Below are 22,378 nucleotides of genomic sequence, written 5' to 3' on the forward strand. Positions count from 1 at the left end.
TATACCACAGTCAGATGTCTCAGGCTCTCAGTCTTGGGTCCCTCCTCTGTAACATGACAAGGATCTAACCTTCATTCAAGGTGGGGAGGGGGTGGGATGAGGTGATGAAATCAGATGTCTAGAAAAAGACTTTCCTATTGTGCCTCACTAGGCAATGTATTCTTTTTAAAAATTTTATCTCAGAATTTAGCCTTCTTTTATTTATATCATGTCTCTAATTCACAGGCTACTTAAATAACAGATAAAATATTTAACATTTTTTTAAAGATCTGTAAATAATTCTTTGTAAACATAAATGGAATCTATTAAGTGAATATGGAAAAAAGATAGCCTTAAATGTATTTTCCTTATAATTTCCAAATACAATAGTTTCAGCATATTATAGATTAATTATTAAACAGCTGGACAAATTGCTTTTTATTTTAAAATTAGAATGTCTTTAACATCACTTATGATTCATCACGGCATATTTACTATACTCTTTTAGTGCCTCTCTCTACTCCCGAGACCTCACTGAAATTACAGTTTAGTTACTTAAGAATTTAAAAAAATACACACTCTGAAGAACAAAAGCTTGCAGGAGAGCTGCATCATCAGATGAGCGATTTCAGACAAGCTTTGGAAACAGAGCGGGGATGGCGGTGTGGTAAACTGCCTTAGCACAGCAGAGGCTGTGCCATAAAGCTCCCAGGAAGTGGCCCCACCACAGAGGAGCCAGCTGACCCACAGGTCCAGGGAAGTTTAGTGCTGAGAGGCCCCACGTAGCACAGAAAGTGGCAATGAGGTGCAGGGCTGACAGCGAGGGTGGTTCAAAGTCTCTGGACAAATCTACTGGACCCCCAGGTACTTTTCCCCACCCCAAGTAGACAACCACTATCCTAGGCAAGAAAACAAGATTTATGCTCTGAACAGATCCATCAGAAAGGCTAAAAATAGGTGATAAAGTGAGAGTTTACAGGCTGAATGGTGGAATTCCCAGACCTCTGCCCTGCTAGCAGGAGACTAGAAGCCAGGAAAAAAGAAGGAAAAAAGCACTGGGTCTTAGAATTATGAGCCCTGTTAAAAATCTCTGTTGATAAATGAAACAATTCAAATAACTACATTCGCCCCTTTAGACACCCACTCTGAATGGAAATAGAAAGTTACCTGAAAACGTTATTCAAAATTTCATACTTCACTTATGTCTTTTCTCTCCCTGGATGAGTTTTTTTTTGTCAGCCAGCTGTCAGTTCCTACTGAAGGAAATCAAAGCTATTCAGAGTTACATAAATACCAATAATTTGTTCCACACATCTCTCCCATTTGGAGTCTAGTTTTTTAATTCCTTGTTAAGACATCCCTACAGTGTTTGTTCACTTAATTATATTTCAGTGATTATGAGTAAAAGCGTCTGGAGTGGATCCCATGCACTGCAGTCCTGTGTATACAGGCCAAGGCTTGCCCTGCAAGGATGCTGGGGTTGAGAGGGGCGCAGCACTCACCTGGTCCAGCCTTCCCCCACCCCACCCCAGTCCACGGCAGCTGAGGAGGCCTAAGAAGGAAGGGTGGGAGAACTCCCAGTCACTCCTCTTATTCGCCTGCTCACCAGGACTTAATTAGATCTTCCTATGTCCTTTCTCTTGTTTCTCTTATGTTTCCTTGCTTCTTGGATACCAGCTTCCCACAGAGTAGGGTTCTGTTTTGAGTACCTGATTTGAGTGGTATCAACAATGGTAGTGCCACATGGGCTGAGGTGTTTTAAAAGCCTTCTTGGAGATGACAGGCTTGGCCTTCCCTGTGGCTCTTTCTCTCCAAGCCACCCCATCTTCCTTGCATGCAGAGAGAAATGTTATTTTCCTTTGAGATTTGTACTCCACCTCCAAAGAGGATTGGTGTTCCCTCCCATAAAGGGCCCTGGTCGGAGAGGGCAGCAAGGGGGGTGGAAATTAACAAATGGGTTTCAAGCTGGAAATTCAGCCCCTCACTCTTGCCCCAAGGTCGTCCTGTCTTTGTGCTGCCCACAAGGGGACCAGAGCATGCTCAGAAGGGGCAGCAGGCTATATGTATCAGAGACTGGGGCTCTGTTTATTCCCAAATTACCAACCCTTGGGAAACTGATCCTCTGGGATTCAGTTTCCTCATCCTAAAATGGGGATAATATTTACAGAAGATGACTGTGAGAATTTTAGAAGATCCTAATATACTTGCCATTTAGGAATTAAATAAATGTCAGTTTCTAAACATGCATCACTACATATGAATCCTGGGCTGATGAGGTCTGACAATGGGAGGCCAAAGTGCCTACACCTATGGGTTTTCCAGCTTCTGTGGGCATAATCACATGGAGAGCTTCTTAAAAATAAGATTTCAGGCTCCACTCCCACATAGTCAATAGGGGATGCTTCCTATGCAGACTTGGAGAAAATCTGTGACAAACTCTTCCTTCCTCACTTCCTATTCACTGTCAAGCCCTGCCTCAGGCTCTTACCAGGCTGGCTGTCTACATCGTCACTTCTAGGGTAGGGTGTCTGCTGCTCAACTCTCCCGGAGGAGCTAAGGGCAGAGATGACTGCCATGGCCTAGAGAGGGATGAAGGAGCCCACAGGTCTAGAGAAGAGTACAGCCTTGAGTTAGAATGGGCCAGGCACTGGAGGTTTGCAGTCCCACCCTTCCCAGACAGGTCTGAAAAAATCCAGAGGTACAGTGGGCAGCCCAAGGCCAGGATGTGGGGGCTATGGCACTTAGATTTGAAGCGAAACATGTGTCTTCTTGCCATGCAAGCGAAGGGCCAAAGCCAGAACAAAAAATGTGCCAGATTGTCCCAGGAAATGTAATGACTTGCCAGGAAAGTGTTCTTCTCTGGCAGCAGCTTGGAAGAAATATTTCAAAACTGCCCAAGGGAAGGAGTGAGTAGCTGGTAAGGTTTGCTGTGTTTCCCCACACAAAGCCAAAAAAGGGCTGGTGTCTTTTAGTTACTTGTATGTCCCCTAGGCCTCTGGGCTGGGTCCCCCCGGTGGCTACACCCCCACCTCTCTCAGCAAACACCCCTCCCAGCACACACACAGACACACAAACCTATACCTCCAAGTCTCAGGGAACCAAGGTGATAGGATTTCCAAGCCGTTGAGGATTCTGGCAGTGTCTCCACAGTCCCCGCTGGCTCCGGGAACCAAGCTTGGTGCCTCAGTTTTTCCCGAGAGCGAGAGCGAGCGAGCGCGTGGTGCTGTCGGAGAAGGGCAAAGGAAGGTGACTGGGGCGACAGCGCCGGGGCACCGATGGGGGCGGGATGTGCGTTCTGTCGCCTCGTCTCTGAGCCAAGACAGGCAGCCGGCGAGCTGAGGCGATCGCCATCCACGTGAAGGGGTTCTGCCCAGAGCCGCAGCGGAGCGGTCCCCGCACCGCCAGCCCAGAGAACACGGCCCTCCCTCGGGAAATGGGCGCGTCCGAGGGGAGCAGCCATTGCCGCCACCCCCGGGCAGGGGCAGGGGCACCTCTGGACCCCGGACCTCCTGTAAGGGGGGCTCGGGGTCCGGGTGCCAAGGCGGTGCGCGCCCGAGAGACGCCGGGACCGGGCTGCCCGCCCCCGTGTGGCTCCCCTTTGTCGAGCCAGTGACTGCAAACGGCTCCGCAGCCCCCAGCCCGCCTCCCGCGCCCAGCCAGTAGCTCCCGCCTCCCGGCGGCCGGAGGCACCTGCGGAGACGCGCGCTAGTCGGACCCCCAGACCCGCGCGCTCCTGCGGCCTCGCGCGCGCCGTTCCCGCTGCGGCGCTAACCCGCGCCCGCGAGCCCCTGCCCGGATGCTCCCCGACATCCCGCAGCCGCGGGGCTGCCCCTATCCACTCTCCCGCGCTGCAAGGCCGAGCAGGAGACGAAACCCGTATCCCCGCGGGGTGTAAGCCCCAGCCGCTGCAAAGCCCGAGCCGAGAACAGACAGGGATTGCGGGAGACGCGAGAGTAGGCTCGGGCGGAGTCTGGACAGGCCCCTGTCCCCCAGCAGCCCTCGGTTGACTGCGGGTCTCGGTCCCCGCTCAGGCACCGCAGTGACAGGGTGCGCGGGAGGTGCGGGCTCCCAGGGCCTGAGCGTACCGGCCGGGGCGCACGGAGGCCGCGGGGCCCCGGGCAGCGCCCTCCATAACCTCCTCCGGGCAGCCAACACGGCGAACCAAAGTTTCTCCACGTGCAGCCTGCGGGGACGCCGTCGCACACGAACCTGGGACGCGCTGTCAAGTCGGCGTCGGCGTCTCCCACCCACGGGTAGGCTCGGACCCTCCGCGCCAGCGTCCAGGGTGCCGTCCGGGCTGGCTTCTCTTCCCGGGCTCCTCGGCGGTTGGAGTCGCAGATCCCGGTAGGTGCTGCCCTGTCCCCGCCCCTGCTCAGCCCAGAGAGGCGGGCGGCGGGCGGCGGGCCGGGAGCCGCGGAGCGTCGGGGCCGGGGCCGGGAGGCGCGCACCTCGCCAGACGCCCGGGCGGTGCGGCGTTTCCGCTGGGAGTGACGCGCTGGTTCCCAGCTGCTCGGCAGGTGGGGGCGGCGGGGCCAAAGTCTGTTCGGACCCTGGGGCCTTCAAAGTCTGTCTCTGAAGCTCCGCCCAGTGTCCCCACAAGTAGCTCCCCCCCCAACAACCACACACACCCCTCACCGCAGCCGCGGCGCTTTGGCGATAGGGTCTTCTCCATCGTCCCGAGACCGCCACCCCTACATCCCGGCCTCTGGTTTCCCCTGGCCATGCCTGCATCTCTCCCTCCAGTTCATAATCGACCGGACTGGTCCATGTGTCTGTCTCCCACGGCTCCTTCTTCCCCCTTCTCGTCCCTCTACCTGCTTTAGGTAGAGTCTGAGTCTCCCTTCAGGTTGCGGTGTTGGTGGGAGCAAGTTATGAGTTTATAACTTTATTACACTATTTTTAAAACTTTATTACACTATTATTAAAACATTAATATAACACTTCAACAAAATTTAACGAAATGTGTATTTTATGTGTTAAACTGTGCTGCAGTGGTTTTAACTCTTCATTTATCAGAGGTCGTCGTGGTGGAGAAAAGACTATTACCGTTTTTTGTTGTTGTTCAGTTAATGTCAATCAAAACTAGTTTGTAGTTTTGAGTCCTCAAAGGGGGAAAGTAAACTTATCTCTGGGCAGGCTTCTTTTATTTAGGAAAATAACCCGCTGAGGGGCGCCTGGGTGGCTCAGTCGTTAAGCGTCTGCCTTCGGCTCAGGTCCTGATCCCAGGATCGAGCCCCGCATCAGGCTCCCTGCTTGGCGGGAAGCCTGCTTCTCCCCTCCCCCCACTCCTCCTGCTTGTGTTCCCTCTCTCGCTGTGTCTCTCTCTGTCAAATAAATAAATAAAATCTTTAAAAAAAAAAAAGAAAATAACCCGCTGAAATGGGCCCTTTAGTAAAAATAGGTAAAGGAAATTCACAGCCCAACCCAGAGTTGGGCTCTAGGGAGTTGGAATCCTGGATCTGGGTTACCATGTACCCCCACCCATTTTTGAGGGGAGATTGGAGGGTCCCGAGGAGGCAAATTTGGATGAAGGCATAGGTCTCCTTTCCTCCATTGAAAAAAAGTTTTTATTTATGTATAGTACATCTTAAAAGATGCACATTTCACAGGTTCAATGATATTGTGCAAAATGAAGCATCTTTAAGATCAAGGGACAGAACATTAGCAGCTCCCCGGAAGACTCCCTCATATCCTCCCTTTTGGGGGGGGGCAAGGTAGTGGCTTCACCCAGCATAGATTTTTTGCTTATATTTGCACTTTATAACAATCAAATCATACAGAATTTACTCTGTTGTCTGACTTCTTTCACTTGACATTATATTTAAGAGATGCAAACTGCCAATGGTCATAGTTTGTTCTTTTTTTTTTTTTTTTCCTGTGTAGAATTCCGCTGTGTGAATTTACCTATATTCATTATACTACTGATAGACATTTGGGTAATTCTCAGGTTTGAGACATTATAAATAATGCTGCTAGGAACATTATAGTAAATGTCTTTGGTGAACATATATACACATTTTTGTTGGGTACATACCTATGAAACATACATACATCCATATATGTTCAACTTCTGCAGATATTGCAAAATAGTTTTTCCAAAGCAGATGATCTAATTTTCACTCTATTAGTTTCCTTTTGCTACTTGTAACAAATTACCATAAACTTAGGGACTTAAAAGAACACAAATGTATTCTTTTAGAGTTTTGGAAGTCAGAAGTCCCAATTGTTGGCTTTTCCAGTTTCCAGAGGCTGACTACCTTTTTTGGCTTGTGGCCCCTTATTCTGACTTCCAATCTCAATCTCTCTCTCTCTCTCAACTCTGCTGCTGTTGTCACATGTCTTTTTCTCCCTCTGCTTCCTTCTCTCCCTTTGATCCTCTTGCCTCACTCTTACAAGGACCTTTTATGATTATATTGGGTCCACTCAGATAATCCAGAATAATCTCCCATCTGAAGATCCTTAGTTTAATCACATATGCAAAGTTCCTTCTGTGATATAAGGTAACATATTCATAGATTCCAGAGACAAGGATGTGAACCTCTTTGGGGGGCCATTATTCACTCTACTACACCTATCAGCAGGGTATTGAAACCTGCTATGTTGGATGGATAGAGGCTGGACTGAACAAAAAAAAAAAAAAGAAAGAGAGAAAGAAAAAAGGATGATGAAGCCCTGAGATTCAATTCACCTGGAGGATTGCCTCTGTTGCCGTAGGGGCTGTGCCAGGGCTGGAAGGCAGGAGGAGGAGTCTGATGCTGGAAAATTATCTCTGGCCACCATGATCCTGGCGTCACCAACATATCTGGGGCCAAGGGCTTTCATAAAGAGAATGAGAGTCTAGGTCGATTTGGGCCTGGGCACCCTGCCAAGTGAAATGTTAGGGAAGGATTGGTAACAGCAAAAAAACAATGGTGAACAGATCACATTATGCACTATGGGTAAGGTCCTGTGGTCAGTAGACAGTGTCCCACCCCATCCATGTTGCTGTCCATCCTACAGGCTCTGAGGACTGATCCTTTTTAGCGTTGCTGGTGGAATTATGGGGTAGGGTGAAGATGGGATGGGATGGCAGAGCCTGCATTCTAGGCAGGCATGCCCATGCCTTCATTGTAACTTGAATGTTAAAGGGAGATGGATGGCTTTCACACTCTAGATTTGAGGATGAGGACATATAGTTTTCTTTTTTTTTTTTTTGATTTTATTTATTTGTTTGAGAGAGAGAGAACGAGTAGTGGGGAGGGGCAGAGGGAGAGAGAGAGAGAGAGAAGCAGACTCCCTGCTGAGCAGGAAGCCTGACACAGGGCTCAATCCCAGGACCTGGAGATCATGACCTGAGCCAAGGCAGATGCTTAACTGACTGAGCCACCCAGGTGCCCCGAGGCCATATAGTTTCTACTTCCTTCTGGCCTCATTTTGATCCAGCCACCACAATCTTGAAGGAGCTAGGACAGATGTTATTATCCCCGTTTTACCAAAGAGATCAGCAGGGCTCCAAGCAGCTTTCTGATTTACTCCAGGGGCCTCAGGAATGGGACCAGAACAGAGCAATCCTCATAGCTCTTCTTGCTCCCCTTGGCACTGTTCCATCTCCCTGGTGTGTGAGATCCACTGACACCTGAAGTCATGGGAGCTGAGAGGCAGAACTGAACCCACATGCACAAACCAAATTGGACACATCCTACCTTGTGGGTGATACAGTGGGATTACCTGGTTTTATGCCATCAAAAATATGTTTTGGTGGAGTTTTAGGAACATGTAACAGTAGATGCTTGTGTTTGATAAGCATCTTGATCAGAAATCCCTCCATCAACTTTCTGCCTTCCAGAAATAAGCTGAACACTTTGGTCTATTGATGGAACCCCTCCATTTCTCTTCAAAATTGTGGTTTATACTATAAGTCTACTATCTATTTAATTCAGATCTCAAGACAGAGAGGAGATGTGTGATTAGTCTGCCATTTTGAATTAAAAATCCCTTGGTTATCATCCTCCTAGCCATAATCATCATTAATAACTGCTCCCCTGTCTTGAACAACTTCCCCCTACCCCGGCCTTTTCGTCTTCCCTTCTACCCCAGCCCCCCTTAGGTTTCTCTGCCTTGACCACTTACTTAAGTTGTTCCAAGGACAGTGTCAAGTTGTTGGAATCTCCTTTTACCTCACCCTTTTCAACTTCCTGGGAACAACTGCTCTACTGTCACCCTGGGACTTTGTTCTGTGATTTCCTGGATGGACCCCATTTTATAGGTCTGTGTCTTCCTCGTTCTTAATTCGCTTCCTCTATTTGTGGATAATATCTCTCCAGTAACTTCCTAAAAAGGGTATGTGGAAGGTAAATTTGGAGTCCTTGCATATCTGAAAATGTCTTTATTCTACCCTAACACTGTTTGATTGTTTATCTGAGTATAAAATTCTAAGATGAAAATAATTGTCCTTCAGAAACCTGAAAGCATTCCTCCTTTATCCTCTAGTTCCCAGAGTTACTGAGAAAAAATCTGAAGCCATTCTGATTCCTGATTTTATTTGGGACATTCCTACCCCCACTCCCACTCCTTTTGGAAACATGTAGGATTTATTCTTTTTCTACAGTGCTCTAAAACGTCACTATTACTCGCTTTGGTCTTCACTTATTTATTTATTTACTTATTTACTTATTTATATACTTATTTTAAAGATTTATTTATTTATTTGAGAGAGAGCATGTGTGTGCGAAGGGGGCTGGGCAGAGGGAGAGAGAGAGCATCTCAAGCAGACTCCCCACTGAGCCAGTACCAGACTCTGGGCTCAACCCTGAGATCACGACCTGAGCCGAAACAAAGAGTCGGAGACTCCAAGGTGCCCTAGGCCGGGGTTGTTTTTATGTAATCTTTTAGGCACTTAGTAAGCCCTTCACATCTGGAAACTCATGTATTTCAGTTCTGGGAAATTTTCTTGGAAAGCAGTTATTAAAGAGTGCAGTGAACAACATATAGATAGTTGGAACTTGATTTTTTAACTTTGAAGAGAAAGCACAGAAGATGTAATTATAATTGCAGAAGAAACTAACCTTTTATCAATCTCAGTGATATAAAGATAACAGTAGAGATGGCAGAGCGGAGAGTTCAGAGAAGGAAAGTGAGTGGCAGGAGAGCGGGGGCTCTGATAGCCTCATCTTACAAAGTAGGGGGTGGCAGTGAAAAGATGCTATCTACGTTTGACTGACTAGAAATGACAGATGTAATTACTGGAGACACTGGGATAGTGACACGACTATCATGGGAAGCAGTGGTGTAGTGAGGGAGCAAGCCAGGTTTGGGGGAGAGAATGACCTGTGCTAGGGAAGTGCGGGGGTGGGGAGGGGAAGCATTTAAACAGGCAACTCTTCTTGACTAATTTTTCGCCTGTCTTTCACAAACTCCATCTAATATCTTTTTTTTTTTAAAGAAAAAAAATGTTTGAGGTAAAATTCACACAACAAAATAAACTGTCTTAAAATGAACAATTCAGAAGTTTCAGAGATGGTTTTTGAAAGCTTTAAGTGGTGTGTCCAGAGTAGTTGTGGCAGACTGGGGACAATGGGCAACCCTCCTGGGTGGGTGTAGGAGAGCTGAGGTGAGAGTGTCTCAGGTCTCAGGTTCTGGAGCTCCTGCCTCTCCAGCTCCTGGGACCCGCTGGGCTTGGCTTGGGAGCCAAGGGGAGGCTCTGTCCCTGGTCCTCAGTGGGCAGTGGGCAGTGGGCGGAGCTATCGCCTCCTTGCCTCTGCTGCCAATGGCCCAGATCTTCTCATCCATTCAGGAAAATATTTAGTTTCAGCTCTTGAGATGCAAATACATTTTTCAAGGCCTTTTTCATTTAAGAAAAGATCCAAATACAGTGAATATTATCTTTCATGGCAGGTTCTCTGTAGGAGAGGAAAGGCTATAGGAAAACATTAAACAGTAAGCTTCTTGTCACACTGAGCAAAACAGAGCTTGTTTTACTCCCTATATTCATCATTTTCTTCCCCCATGGTTTCTTTCCAGTCATTTTTTCATGTCTCCCTCTTTCTCCATACTGTCCTATCATAACAGGAAGCCCCCTGGCTGAGCCTTTCCCCAACATTTTCTAAACCTTGACAGCTTCGTGTGGGAATGGACTCCTTGCTATTCCCAAGCTTGCCAGCATTTTCCTGATTCATCTTTGGGAGAAGATTGCTTTCCTGTTCTGGGAAGGAAAAAAAAAGTACTTCTGATGTGCTAGAAAGATTGTGAGGGCTAACACCTTCATTTAAGGGTCCATGCTTAAAATCTGTAAGCCTTAGATTTGGATGTGCCCAGTCTTAAAACCCCTAGCTGTCCACAGAGGTCCCACACACTGTGCCTTTCCTGATAGGAGGAAAGTTGCCTTAAAGAATAGTTTCATAATAGCCTTCGAAAGTTACCAGAGAGCAATAAAATCTGTTTTGTGTTCAACCCTTGGTCCTTAGGCTACAATCCTTAGGCCAGGCCATCTTTTCCCTGGTGGTAGGGGCTGGGCCTCTGTATCTTCTCTATATCCTAGCAGATGAATATTTAAATGGCTCTCTTGGATTGAGTCCTTCCGAGTTGAGAGGCCCGTTTTTTTGTTCCCTCTGCATATTGGCTTCTGTGATATTATGAAAAAGCTGGAGTTTTCTAAAATTTAGGAGATGCCTATGATTCTTTACTTGGACTTTGTAAATGGCTTAGCAAATACAACTGCAGGAGTAGCAGGGTTACGCAGTTTTAGGACTGCTTCCTCAGAACCTAAGTGGGTATATCCAAATCCTCTTCTGGAATTCAGAATTTTAAGACCATGAGGAACTGCTCGGCATTATGATAAGAAAGATTGACCTTGTTGAGGGTAGAGTTGGCGTTGGGGCCTGAATGTAGAGAAAATGAGTGTTGGACTCTGAGGAGAAGATACAGGGCCTAATGGAGAGGCCAGTTGGGGTACCCCTTAAAAGGAATAATTGACCTGTGGACTTTGAGGCAGTCAGGAAGAGGATCTAGATTTAAATATCAGTGAAGATGGCTTTGGGCCCAATTCTAATGTTTTTACCAAATGGGATTCTCCTTCTCTCCCTCTCTGTCATTCTCTTTCTCTCTCTCTATATATGTATTCTATATATTCTCTCTCTCTCAATATATATATATATATTCTCTCTCTCTCTCTCAATATATATATGCATATGTACGTATATATACTCACATATCAAAGAAATCCATGGCTGGTACAGCTGGTTCCTTCCCTCTTCCTGTTCAGCCATCCTCAGTTTTCATCTCATGATCACAAAATGGCTGCTTGACTTCCAGGTATCTTGTCCACATTCCAAAGCTGGAGAAGTGTAAGGGTCAAAGGGCAAAAGATGTACACCATCTGTATCTCTCCTGTTTTTTTCTTTTCTTTTCATAAAACAATAGTTTTCCTTGGTTCCTGACCCCAAACTGGGTCATATGGCTACCTCTGCTTGTGAGGGAAGCAAGATTTTTTTTTTACAGAGTTCACTGAAATTACAATAAAATCAAGGTTCTGTTGGTAAAAAAGACAGACTAACATAAGTTTCTATGTGACCCTTAACAATGACTTAACCTCTCTGTTTGCCGGTTTCCTCATCTGTAAACTGGAAATTGGACCATAACTGTGCCTATCTTAGAGAGTTATCGTGAAGATTAAATGAGTCGATTTTCATAAATCATACAAAACATAACACTATAAAAGTGTTCGTGAAATACACTGGTAAAGGGGAGAGTGTCCGCTGGGTGGGCAGTTAGTAGGGCCTCCCACTAAGCATGGCCATTCTGCATGGCAGTTCTCTTCTGCAATAGCCGCCTGTTGAACATGACACCTGAAATTAGCTATACTTCAGGGATTAAGGGAAGAGCGGCCGCCCTCACTCGACAAGGACACGGCGCGCGGGGCAGGAGCCCGGGAAAGCTTTGTAAGGTGATCCGTAGAGAGTGCGCCGGGGGCTAAACTCCTTAAAGTAACAAGGCACAACCGCAAGAGTAGCAGCCGAGCTGCAGCTGGGATAGAGCGGCCTTTCCCAGCTTCCCTTGCAGCCAGTGTGGCCACGTGACCACGCTTCCGCTACCGGGAGTGAGTGGGAGTGAAGTGTGCGCAAGGGGAGAGGCCCGGCCTTTGCCTTGCGCCGCTTCTCGCATCCGGTGCGATGCTGGACTCCTCTGTGAAGACGGGACAACCGCCGGGAAGCGCGGATCCCTGAATGAGTGTGCGATACAGAGCCACCCACTGACCTGGGCCGCCTACCCTGGACGGTTAGTTATATGCGAAAGAACATTTTGTTTGAGCCACTGCGTTTGGGACTTACTCATTCCAGCCTTTTACCTCAGCTAATACAATGACTATCATTTTTTTTTTTAAAGATTTTATTTATTTATTTGACAGAGAGAGACAGAGTGAGAGAGGGAACACAAGCAGGGGGAGCGGGAGAGGGAGAAGCAGGCTCTCCACCGAGCAGGGAGCCCGATGCGGGGCTCGATCCCAGGACCCGGGATCATGACCTGAGCCGAAGGCAGACGCTTAACGGCTGAGCCTCCCAGGCGCCCCTATCATCATTTGATATTTAGGCAATGATAATAACATAGGCTACCTGTAGGGAGGGGAACTGCGGTTGAGGGAGAGTGGTGGGAGGGAGTGTCGTTTTGTGTTTACTCCACATCTAGAATTGTTGAAATTTGAACCATAGAAATGTAATACTTAAAAACAAAAAAATTTCACCTCTAGTCAATTAAAAAACCTTAAAATGGAAATTATTTAGTTAAGTAGAAACGTTGATCTTGCACCACCGAAGTCTGCCCGTGATTGGCACTCAACCAGCGCTTACCTACTCCCTTACCTTGGAATCCTGTGACCGGGGCAAGGGAAAAGAGGATGGGTAAAGCTGGCAGAAAGGAGCAGCCAGGTGAGTTCCTGAGTGGAAGGCAGAGCTGCAGTGCTCTGCTCGTCTCTGCGGAAGACCACTCATCGGCATGCCGGCAGTCGGACTCCTCATCCTCCAATTAGACTGTGCATCAGCGTGAAGGAGATGGTCCCTGCATGCAGATTGATGTCACATCCATTTCCTGAGCATCCGATGTGCCAAGATGGTATCTTTTAATAGGAGGCGCTCCAAGAGACTTGTCCTGAATTTTTGGTTGGATGAGCAAGGTGACATTTTATGCCAATTGAAGGAGAATTCAGTTTGCATCCTTGTAACTTGAGTTGATTTTTCCTGCCTCCTATATTTTATGGTGCTAAGAAAGAATGATTTATTATTTTCCTATTGATGATTTCCAACAAAGCTCCCATTTCAGAGACAAAAGGAAAGGGGCAGTATATAGAGTGATTTTCTCCTTAGGGACAAAATAGGAGTTTCTTATTAATGTGGAGCTAGGGAGGGCATTGTGTGATTGATAGTTCAGTTTCCTCAAAATCTTATGAATATTTGAAATTCCTGTTTTATTCTTGCTTTGTTTTCTTTTTCCATACAATGGCTCCTTTTATAAGCTCTGGCCCCTGGGAAAACACGGATGGCATTTCCCCCTCCCAGGTGCCCTTGAACTCTGGGTATTTTTCCCAGGAGAATTTGTCAGTTGAAATATTTGGTAAATTAGTAACAGAAAAAGGAATCAAATAGTTTCAGAAACCACTTTTTAATAGTTTGAAAGTTAGAACATTAAAAAACGAATGCATTGTTGGTACCAGTTTAATTACCTCAGTTTAATCATCCCCTTTGGTTCTCCGTTGCCCACCAGACCAAGCTTTATGCTGGTCCCTGAGGGTCCCTCGTACAGCTGACACATGCCCTCCCAGCCTTGCTGCCCAGCATTCGCTGTGGGATTCATCCAGAGCCATGGCCAGACTGCTGCTGGCTCCTGGGGGCACACGGCCCATGACTTACCCCTCAGATGTCACCTTGTCATGAAGTAACCTCCCCCCTTCAACCAGATGCTGCAACCACAGTTTGTGGATTTGGGTCCATGTCCTGTGGACTTAGCGGCACCGAGCTAGTCTTTACCATCTTCACTGCTCTGCAGCCGCTGGCCCATAGTAGGTGCTTAGGAAAGTGAATTGCACTTAGGGGCTAAAGAAGCGAACCAAGGCCAGATTCTTCTCTGTCAAAAATGTGCTCTCTGATGGGGCTGGCACACCACCGCCCAGGGGCCAAGTCTAGCTGCTGCCATTCTTGCAAGGCTCATGAACTAAGAAGGTTTTCACATTTTTAACTGGTTGGAAACAAGCAAAAGAATTATTTCATGACATTTGAAAATGATGTGAAATTTCAGTATTCATAGATCAGGTTTTATTGGAACCCAGCCACACCGTTGGTTTACATGTTGGTTGTTGCTGTCTTTCCAGTTTCACGGCGCAGTGGACTCCTTGCAATGGAGATCATATGACCCGCCAAACGTGAAATAATTCACTGTCACTTCATGGAAAGTTTGCTAGCCCCTGCTCTATAGGCTAAGGACTTTCAAATGGAAATATTCATTTTTGCTCTCTTCCAAATCTGCAGCTGTGCTAGGGGCATAAATGGGTGTTACTTCCCCATTTTTAAAATACTATTTACTGGGGGCGCCTGGGTGTCTCAGTCGGTAAAGGGCCTGACTCTTGGTTTTGGCTCAGGTCATGATCTCAGGGTCGTGGGATGGGTTCCATGTTTAGCGTGGAGTCCGCTTGTCCCTTCCCTCCCGCCCCCGACGTGCGTGCTCTCTCAAATAAAATAAAGACTATTTACTATTTTGGAATTTTCTGAGCAACAGTCCTATGTATGATAAGCCAGAAGTATTCAATTCCTGCCACCCTCAAGAACATTCAGCAGAGGTACATTCAGTACATCAAATAAGTACCTGTGCTGTGCGGGTGGGGGGTGGCTCTCTGGAGATAATGCTGATGAGCAAGATTAACACAGTCCCTACCGTTGTGTTGCTAGTTCTAATGTGGGGAAAATAAAGCAATCCATAACACAGAGTATGATCATTGCTTTTTTTTTTAAGTGGTTTTTTTTTTTTTTTTTTTTTTTTTTTTTTTTAGTCTGACAGAGACAGCGAGAGAGGGAACACAAGCAGGGCGAGTGGGAGAGGGAGAAGCAGGCCTCCTGCTGAGCAAGGAGCCCAGTGCGGGGTTCGATCCCAGGACCCTGGGATCATAAGCTGAGCCGAAGGCAGACGCTTAACGACTGAGCCACCCAGGCGTCCCTGATCATTGTTTTGATAGAGAAGTTAGAAGGTACTCAGAGAACAGAAGGCAAGAATACCTTAGCTTGTCTATGTAACATCAGGGAAGGCTTCTCAGAGGAGGGGACATTTCCAGTGAGACCTGAAAGACGAGTAGGTGTCATATCAGTGAAGAGTCTTTTACATGGAGAGACAAGCTTCTATCTTATTTAAGCTACTGTTATTTGAGTCTCTGCTATATGTGTCCAAACCTGTATCATAATGAATACATTCCTTTTTTTAAGATTTTATTTTTATGTAATCTCTACACCCAACATGGGGCTCAAACTCACAACCCTGAGAACAAGAGTTGCACACTCCACTGACGAGACAGCCAGGTGCCCCCATTCTTTGGACCACAGTAGACACTTCCTTAAGCAGTTGGAAGGACCCACTTCTCCTGTGAGACTGGAGTCAGAGCCACTACGTGGCCCAGTGCAGGGAGGAGCTTTGCGTTCCAGGATAGAGGACTCTGGGTTGCTGGCCGGTTGTTTCTCTTTAGGGAGGTTTTCTTTGGTCGGCCCCTGAATATCTGAAAAATATATCAAAAATAAAAGGCCTCTTATGTGGGGATGCCACTGCAGTTTGTCGGACAAATTCCTCTCTGAACTTAATGTTTATTCTAGAAGACTATCTCAGTCCTTGAGCTCCTTGACAGAACTCTCTTTCCTTCTCTCTTCTAAATTTCTCTTCCACATTGGCCATAGAAAGGGTCCTACCTAATGGCAGCAATCTGGTGGGAGTCTGCTTGCCACTTTTGTTTTCAGGGTGGAAAAATTGTTTCTGAGGCTTAGTGGATTTGCTTTGGAATGAGGCTGAGAGGACTTAGCTCTAGTGTCTCTTCTGACATCTATCACCTAAATTCCAGGTAATTCAGACATCCCAGCTGATCTCTAAAACCAGGACAATGCAAAGTCTTAGGGAAATTAACATCATCTCTGTGAAGAACTTTAGACCAGGACTAAACACCACATATTATTTTTTTACTTTAAAAATCAATAACAGCCTGTGATCTGAATGAAGATGTGCTTTTTCCTTCCAGTGATTCATTATTCATTTCAGATACTCTGTCATCCAGAGGAGCCATGTAAATATGAAAAGCCAGCCCAATAAATTAGTATCCCGATGAATATGTTTTCATTAACTGGACCAATCCCTGATTCATATAAATCAATGAAGAGATGAAGTAATGCTGGAATAATCAATCAGCTGTAAACCTCTCCAGAACATAATTAACCTCTTATGGATGCCTCCAGGATGTGTTGAATTTGTAATCACAAGTGAGAAAACTGTGTAGTGAACATTTGTCAGTTTTGGTTGTCCAGCATCCGAACACTCTATTTTCGTGAGTGCCAGATGAATGGAGGTCAGGATCAGGCTTCCTACTCTGGAAGCTGGAGAGGAGCAGATAATCCAGCTTTGGACTCCTTGGACCCTTGTGTGGACATCTGACCAGGGCTCAGCCAAACAGAAGCTCTTTCCCCGAGACCTTGGCCCTTCAGGGAGGGGTAATGAGGCCAGAGACAGTCAAAGAGCATTCAGAGTGGCTGGATGGAATTAAGACTTGAGTGGATGGTGACAGGTATCCAGGGCTGATGATGCCAGAGCCAGCATCCTACATGGACTGAACCTCTGGTGGGATCTTGACTGTGCCATGCACCCCTGAGTTCCTATTTCCAAGACTAATTCTCCAGTTTCCCTGGAATTCTTTGACACACCCAGTATCTTTCCAGTAAATTTCTTTTTTGTATAAGTTAGCCAATATTGGTTTTATTATTTGCAAAAACACTGGCTATATCATACTCTATGTGAGAATAAGATACATGATATTATTCTGTACCTGGTCCAGTTCTAGACCAGGGAGAATTAATTTTAAAACTACAGTTACTTTAAGGGTCCAACTGACAGGAAAGCATATATTTTACAAAGAATGTTGAGTTGTAACATGTTTGTTCAGTGCACTTAATTGCTACTCATTCTTTGAAAGGACAAAGGACCAATCAGAGACAGGCCACAGTCTCCGTGAGAGCCTGACAGAAAGGCAGTGGTGTTTTAGAATTCAAAGGGACCTTTGAAACCATCTCATCCAAACCCCTTATTTTACAAATAAGAAAATTGAGGTTCAGGCTAGCTAAATGATTTATCCCAAATTGCATAGCCAATTATGGAGGAGCAGGGATTGTAATCAGACACCCACTCCTGGAGAATTGTTTTATTTGGCAGGAAAGACAGGCAGGTGAAGAAGGGAGTGGCAAAGACAGGTATCTAGTTTGCAGAACTGGGATCAAAAAATGTCTGTTTGGTTCCAAGGCCAGGGCAGTCACAGAATTAGAGACTCTGACTCTGGGGTCAGAGTGTTGCTACACAGAAAGGCTGGCTGGGGGTCGAGATACTGCTGGAATGCAGGGTTGGCTAAGAGCAGGATAGTCTCAATGCGAGAACCAAGCCTGAATTTCTCTCATCCCTGAGATGTGTGGACAAGGAGCCTAAGTGTTTAAACACTTAAAAAAAAAAAAAAAATGCAAACCCTGTAGGAACTTGTCACTTTCTAAAACTCTCATGAATCCAGCTGTAACTCTTAGAACTTTGATTCCCTCTTTTTTTGGTCTGGATATTGACATGCCTAGTAGAATCTCATTGCAAATGGACTTCTCATCCGTTGGTGACACTGTCTAGTTGTTAGGTAGAATTATCCCTTTAATTTGAGATACTTGCTTTACTTTGTTGGGCAGATATTAGTTATATGGACACCCACCCCCCAAAAAGGAACTAATAAATCATTTAGAAGAATGGACTTTGACTCCTCTAGGCTTGAAAATCAACATTTAAAATAAACCTGCTTTGGGGTGCCTGGTTAGCTCAGTCGGTTGAGCAGCTGCCTTCAGCTCAGGTCATGATCTCAGGGTCCTGGGATGGAGTCCTGCATCGGGCTCCCTGCTCAGTGGGGAGTCTGCTCCCTCTCCCTCTAACCCTTCCCCCTGCTCGTGCTCTCTCTCTCTCAAATAAATGGATGAATAGAATCTTTAAAAAAAAAGTAGGTTTTATAAAAAAAAACAATAAACCTGCTTTCTCAAGCATCACTACCATACAGCATGCTTTCATGTCACATTATTGACAGATGTTTCCAAAGCATTGATGTACTTCAGGATAACTCATCTCTTCTGTTATGATATTGCCCTTTAGAATTGCTTTTTGCTTACTATTTGATACATGCCCAATATAGATCTTCTTACTCTTTTTTAAAGTTAGACTGCTGGATGAGCAAAGGGTCTGCAATGAAAAACAAAGAACTGTCTCTGACCAAGCTGGTGACTCTGTTGGGAATGGGGGTCTCCCAGAACAGAGAAGACTAGAGAATCCGGGCAAGACTGGGACAAGCCTTAGTGAGAGAAGTCTAGCACATGTTATGCCAGGAAGGAGAGCTGAGACAAGAGCTGTTCCTGCAAGGCTGAGGTCATAGCTCCTACTTAACAAATATGTAGAAGGAAGAAAGAAAACTAAGGAGTGATCACCTGGTTAATATACAATACTTAAACTATTTTTTTTTAAACTTTGAAAATATTTGGTGAGCATTTTTACAATGTAAAATAGTAGTGTGATGAAAGTAACTAATTGTTACATTCTGCATTAAAGTAATGTTTAGGTGATGATAACTACTCATGGTACAATAGGATTTTTGATGGTTTATGGATTTAAGTCAAGGGTGTTCCATTTCTTAAAGAACAAGGAGGTTAAGAACTAGAAAATTAACTAAAACTTACTATCACTTTCAGTTTTTCTTTCAACTCAAAGGAAATAATTTTATTTATTTTTTAAACATTTATTTATTTATTTTAGAGAGAGAGAGAGCACTAGTGGGAGGGGTAGAGGGAGAGGGAGAGAGAATCTCAAGCAGACTCCATGCTGAGTGCGGAGCCTGATGTGGGGCTCTATCTCAGATCTCCCCATCCTGAGATCGTGACCTGAGCCAAAATCAAGAGTCAGTCACTCAACCAACTGCGACATCCAGGTGCCCCTCAAAGGAAATCATTTTAAAGCATGCAGTGTTAAAATGAATTATAAGGCCGTCATACAAATGTCATAGAATACATATCTTTAAATTCTGGGAAAGATATCTATGTGTGAAGGCTCCCTGGAATAAAAACTACCCTTTTTGGGGGTTTGAACCCCTTTCTAGTGGTTGAATTTTTAGTGTTTCTTGATCCCAGTTAAGATTGATTGTGTTTGTGGGGTGCCTGGGTGGTGCAGTCGGTTAAGCTGGTTACAGCTCTTGGTTTTGGCTCAGGTCGTGATCTCAGGGTCATGAGATTGAGCCCCACATCGGGCTCTGTGCTCAGCACAGAGTCTGCCTAAGACTCTCTCCCCTCTCCCTGCTCTTTCCACTTGCATGCATGCGTACTCTCTCTCAAATAAATACATAAATCTTAAAAAAAAATAAAGATTGATTATGTTTGTGACTAGGTAAGAGACTTCACCCAGGATGTTACCAAAGCCACATTCTGTGCAGTTTTCAAGATCTTATGTAAGGCAAGACAATGATTGAATTCTAATTTGAAAAGACCAGGAAGACGTTTCCAGCATTCTAATAGATTTGTTTGCCATCCTGACCAGCATTTGGTAATGAGTTAATCAGCGTGGATGGAGTTGCCACTGGGCAGGTTATTTCTTGGAAATGGACTGGACACATTCCTTCCTCTGATCCCTTGCTTGTGCATTTTGTCCTTTCCTGCCTCCTCTTCTCCACTGCACTTTTCTAAATCTCGCAACTCCTTGCAAAGCCAGCTCACCTCCTCCATGGAGCTTTTGCTTACCATCTCAACCACTGTGGCATACCCCTTTTGTGAGCTCCTATAATACTTGTAAGTAGTAGTCATTTGATCCTTGCTTTGTATGTGGACTTCTCTTTACGTGCCTTCTCAGCAAAATGCTAATCTCTAACATCCAGGTCCTATCGCCCATCTCTCCATTGCCAACAGTGTCACCTCAGTACAGGCAATGAGCAGTGGATGCCTGATTGACAGCCCCGCTCAGCATGGTGGCTCATTTTAAACTCTGTAAGAAAAAAGAAAAACCAGCATGCAGCATCCAAACTCAGCTTGAAGCTTATGTTGAGATTCCCAAGATATTCCCATAGTCTCATAATAAATACCCTGTTAGCTTAGGCTGACATGAGAAGGCGTCTGTTACTTGCCTTACGAAGATAACGTGGACCTGACAAAATTACATAAGGTTCTAGAATGTGGTTGTAAAAGGCAATGTATAACTTCTCAGGTGATCACTGATTTGAACAGGAAGCCTTGGGAGCCCCTGGAATTGATTAAATGACTCACAAAGCTTTTACTGAGTTTTGAGTGTATGGCAAGATTCTAGATATATGAGTATAGCAAATGCTTTTGGGGCTCATGTCATATCCCTTGGGCCACCCCGAATTTTAGTCAGGCTCCAATGACCTAATAGTGATGTTGAGAATGCAGCCTTTATTTACTTATTTTTTTTAAAGATTTTATTTATTTATTTGACAGAGAGAGAGCACAAGTAGGGGGAGCAGCAGAGGGAGAGGGCAAAGCAGGATAGAGGGTGGGGGGGTTCTTCCAGAATTATTATTTCTTTTGATATTTTATTAATCTCATATCTTACTGAAGTGTTCTTTTCTTAGCTAAGTATGAAGAGGTGGGATTGGGCACATTTTGTACCACATCCTTAGTGATCTGTAATTATATCCTGTCATTCAAATGCTATTCTATTCAACTTTGCAGAGCTTAAACATCCCTTAACATTTTACTTCTCCTAATACTAAATGGAACACTTAGGTGTTCACAAAATTATCTTGGAACATGTCATGAGAATAAACAAAATGAATTGAAGTTATCATTTTGTACTTGGGGCCAATTATTTTAAAGGAAAAAGAAGGGGAACTTAATTTTTTCATCACAAAACTAATATAACAATATTTTAAAAATTGGGGGATGAATAAATACATCATCCATAGAAATATACTATTAAAATTTGCTATTGTACTTTTGTACATTTTTATGATTGGCCATATTATAGATATATTTTTTACACAATTGTAGCCTCAAAAATTTTTGATTTAAATCCTTTATTGAGCCAATTTTGGAGCTTTAAGAAGTCATCTTGAGGAATTTGTTCATCACGTAGAGTATTCTGGGATTATAGGTCTTCACTATCCACTAGACAGAGTTCTAAGGGAAGGCTGTATTCCTGGTTCCCTTTCTCGAGTCATTTATGTCTTCTAGCCTCTTTTAGGTCAGGGAATCTTGGTTGTCATGTTTATGAAGGAGGTCACTATAAAATTTCTTAAAATACCAAGCTCTTAAAATGTTTTAATGATTTTTTTTTAAAGCTTTGTTTAAGAGAAATATGCACCATGAAAGCAAGGCATTGCTTGGATTTGCATTTCAGAGTCTGGGCAAGACCCTTCTTCACTCTTATGTTTTTATTTTTATTTTCTTCCAAGTCTTATAATAATAAGAATTTACCTTCAGAGATGATGGTGGGCCTCAATGTGGGTCTTGGCATTTATTTTCACTGTGCTTTCAGTGAATTTTTACTATGAATACTCTTGTCCTTCAATCCTTGGGAGTTTTTCTTTTATTATTTCTTTAATAATTTATTTGTTTCCATTTTCCCTATTCTGTTTTTTTTATCTTATATTTTTAGCATATTAATCCTCTTGGATTAATCATGTATCTAATTTCTCTCCTATTATGCATCTTTTTGTCTTTTCTACTTTTGGCAGGATTTTCTCAGATTTATCTTTCAACTTCGGAAGAGATTTTTTTTTTCATTACTAATATTATATTTAAATTTTTTATTTATTAATTTTTAACAACTGGGATTTATTGAAAATATCAAAAGAAAGTACTTCATATACACAGTTGCCAGCAGAACCAGGTAGCTCGGTAGTATAATAAAAGGTGGCTAGGGACGCCTGGGTGGCTCAGTCAGTGGAGCGTCTGCCTTCAGCTCAGGTCATGGTCCCAGGGTCCTGGGGTCGAGTCCCTCATTGGGCTCCCTGCTCAGCGGGAAGCCTGCTTCTCCCCCTGCTTGTGCTCTCTCTCAAATAAATAAATAAAATCTTTAAAAAAAAAATAAAAGGTGGCTTATCAGGCAGTCTGTTGAATGGAATATGCTGCTAAGGAAGCTGAAGCGTAGCCAGGATACACTGAGCATTGACTTTTTTCCT

The 22,378-nt window shown here is 44.8% G+C and overlaps 1 protein-coding gene across 1 annotated transcript; it reads right to left on the reverse strand.

Moving 5' to 3' along the window:
- Positions 1-1,167: 1,167 nt before the first annotated feature.
- On the reverse strand, positions 1,168-4,651 carry LOC118017140. The gene is made up of 3 exons (XM_035015069.1): positions 4,428-4,651; positions 3,061-3,884; positions 1,168-1,232 (listed from the first exon to the last, which is right to left on the reverse strand). Exons 1-3 carry the CDS (start codon positions 4,649-4,651, stop codon positions 1,168-1,170), a joined length of 1,113 nt encoding a protein of 370 aa, XP_034870960.1.
- Positions 4,652-22,378: the final 17,727 nt, after the last annotated feature.

Source organism: Mirounga leonina, unplaced genomic scaffold (assembly GCF_011800145.1).
Source record: "Mirounga leonina isolate KUSES-001 unplaced genomic scaffold, KU_Mleo_1.0 Mir_168, whole genome shotgun sequence".
Classification (NCBI taxonomy): Eukaryota; Metazoa; Chordata; class Mammalia; order Carnivora; family Phocidae; genus Mirounga; species Mirounga leonina.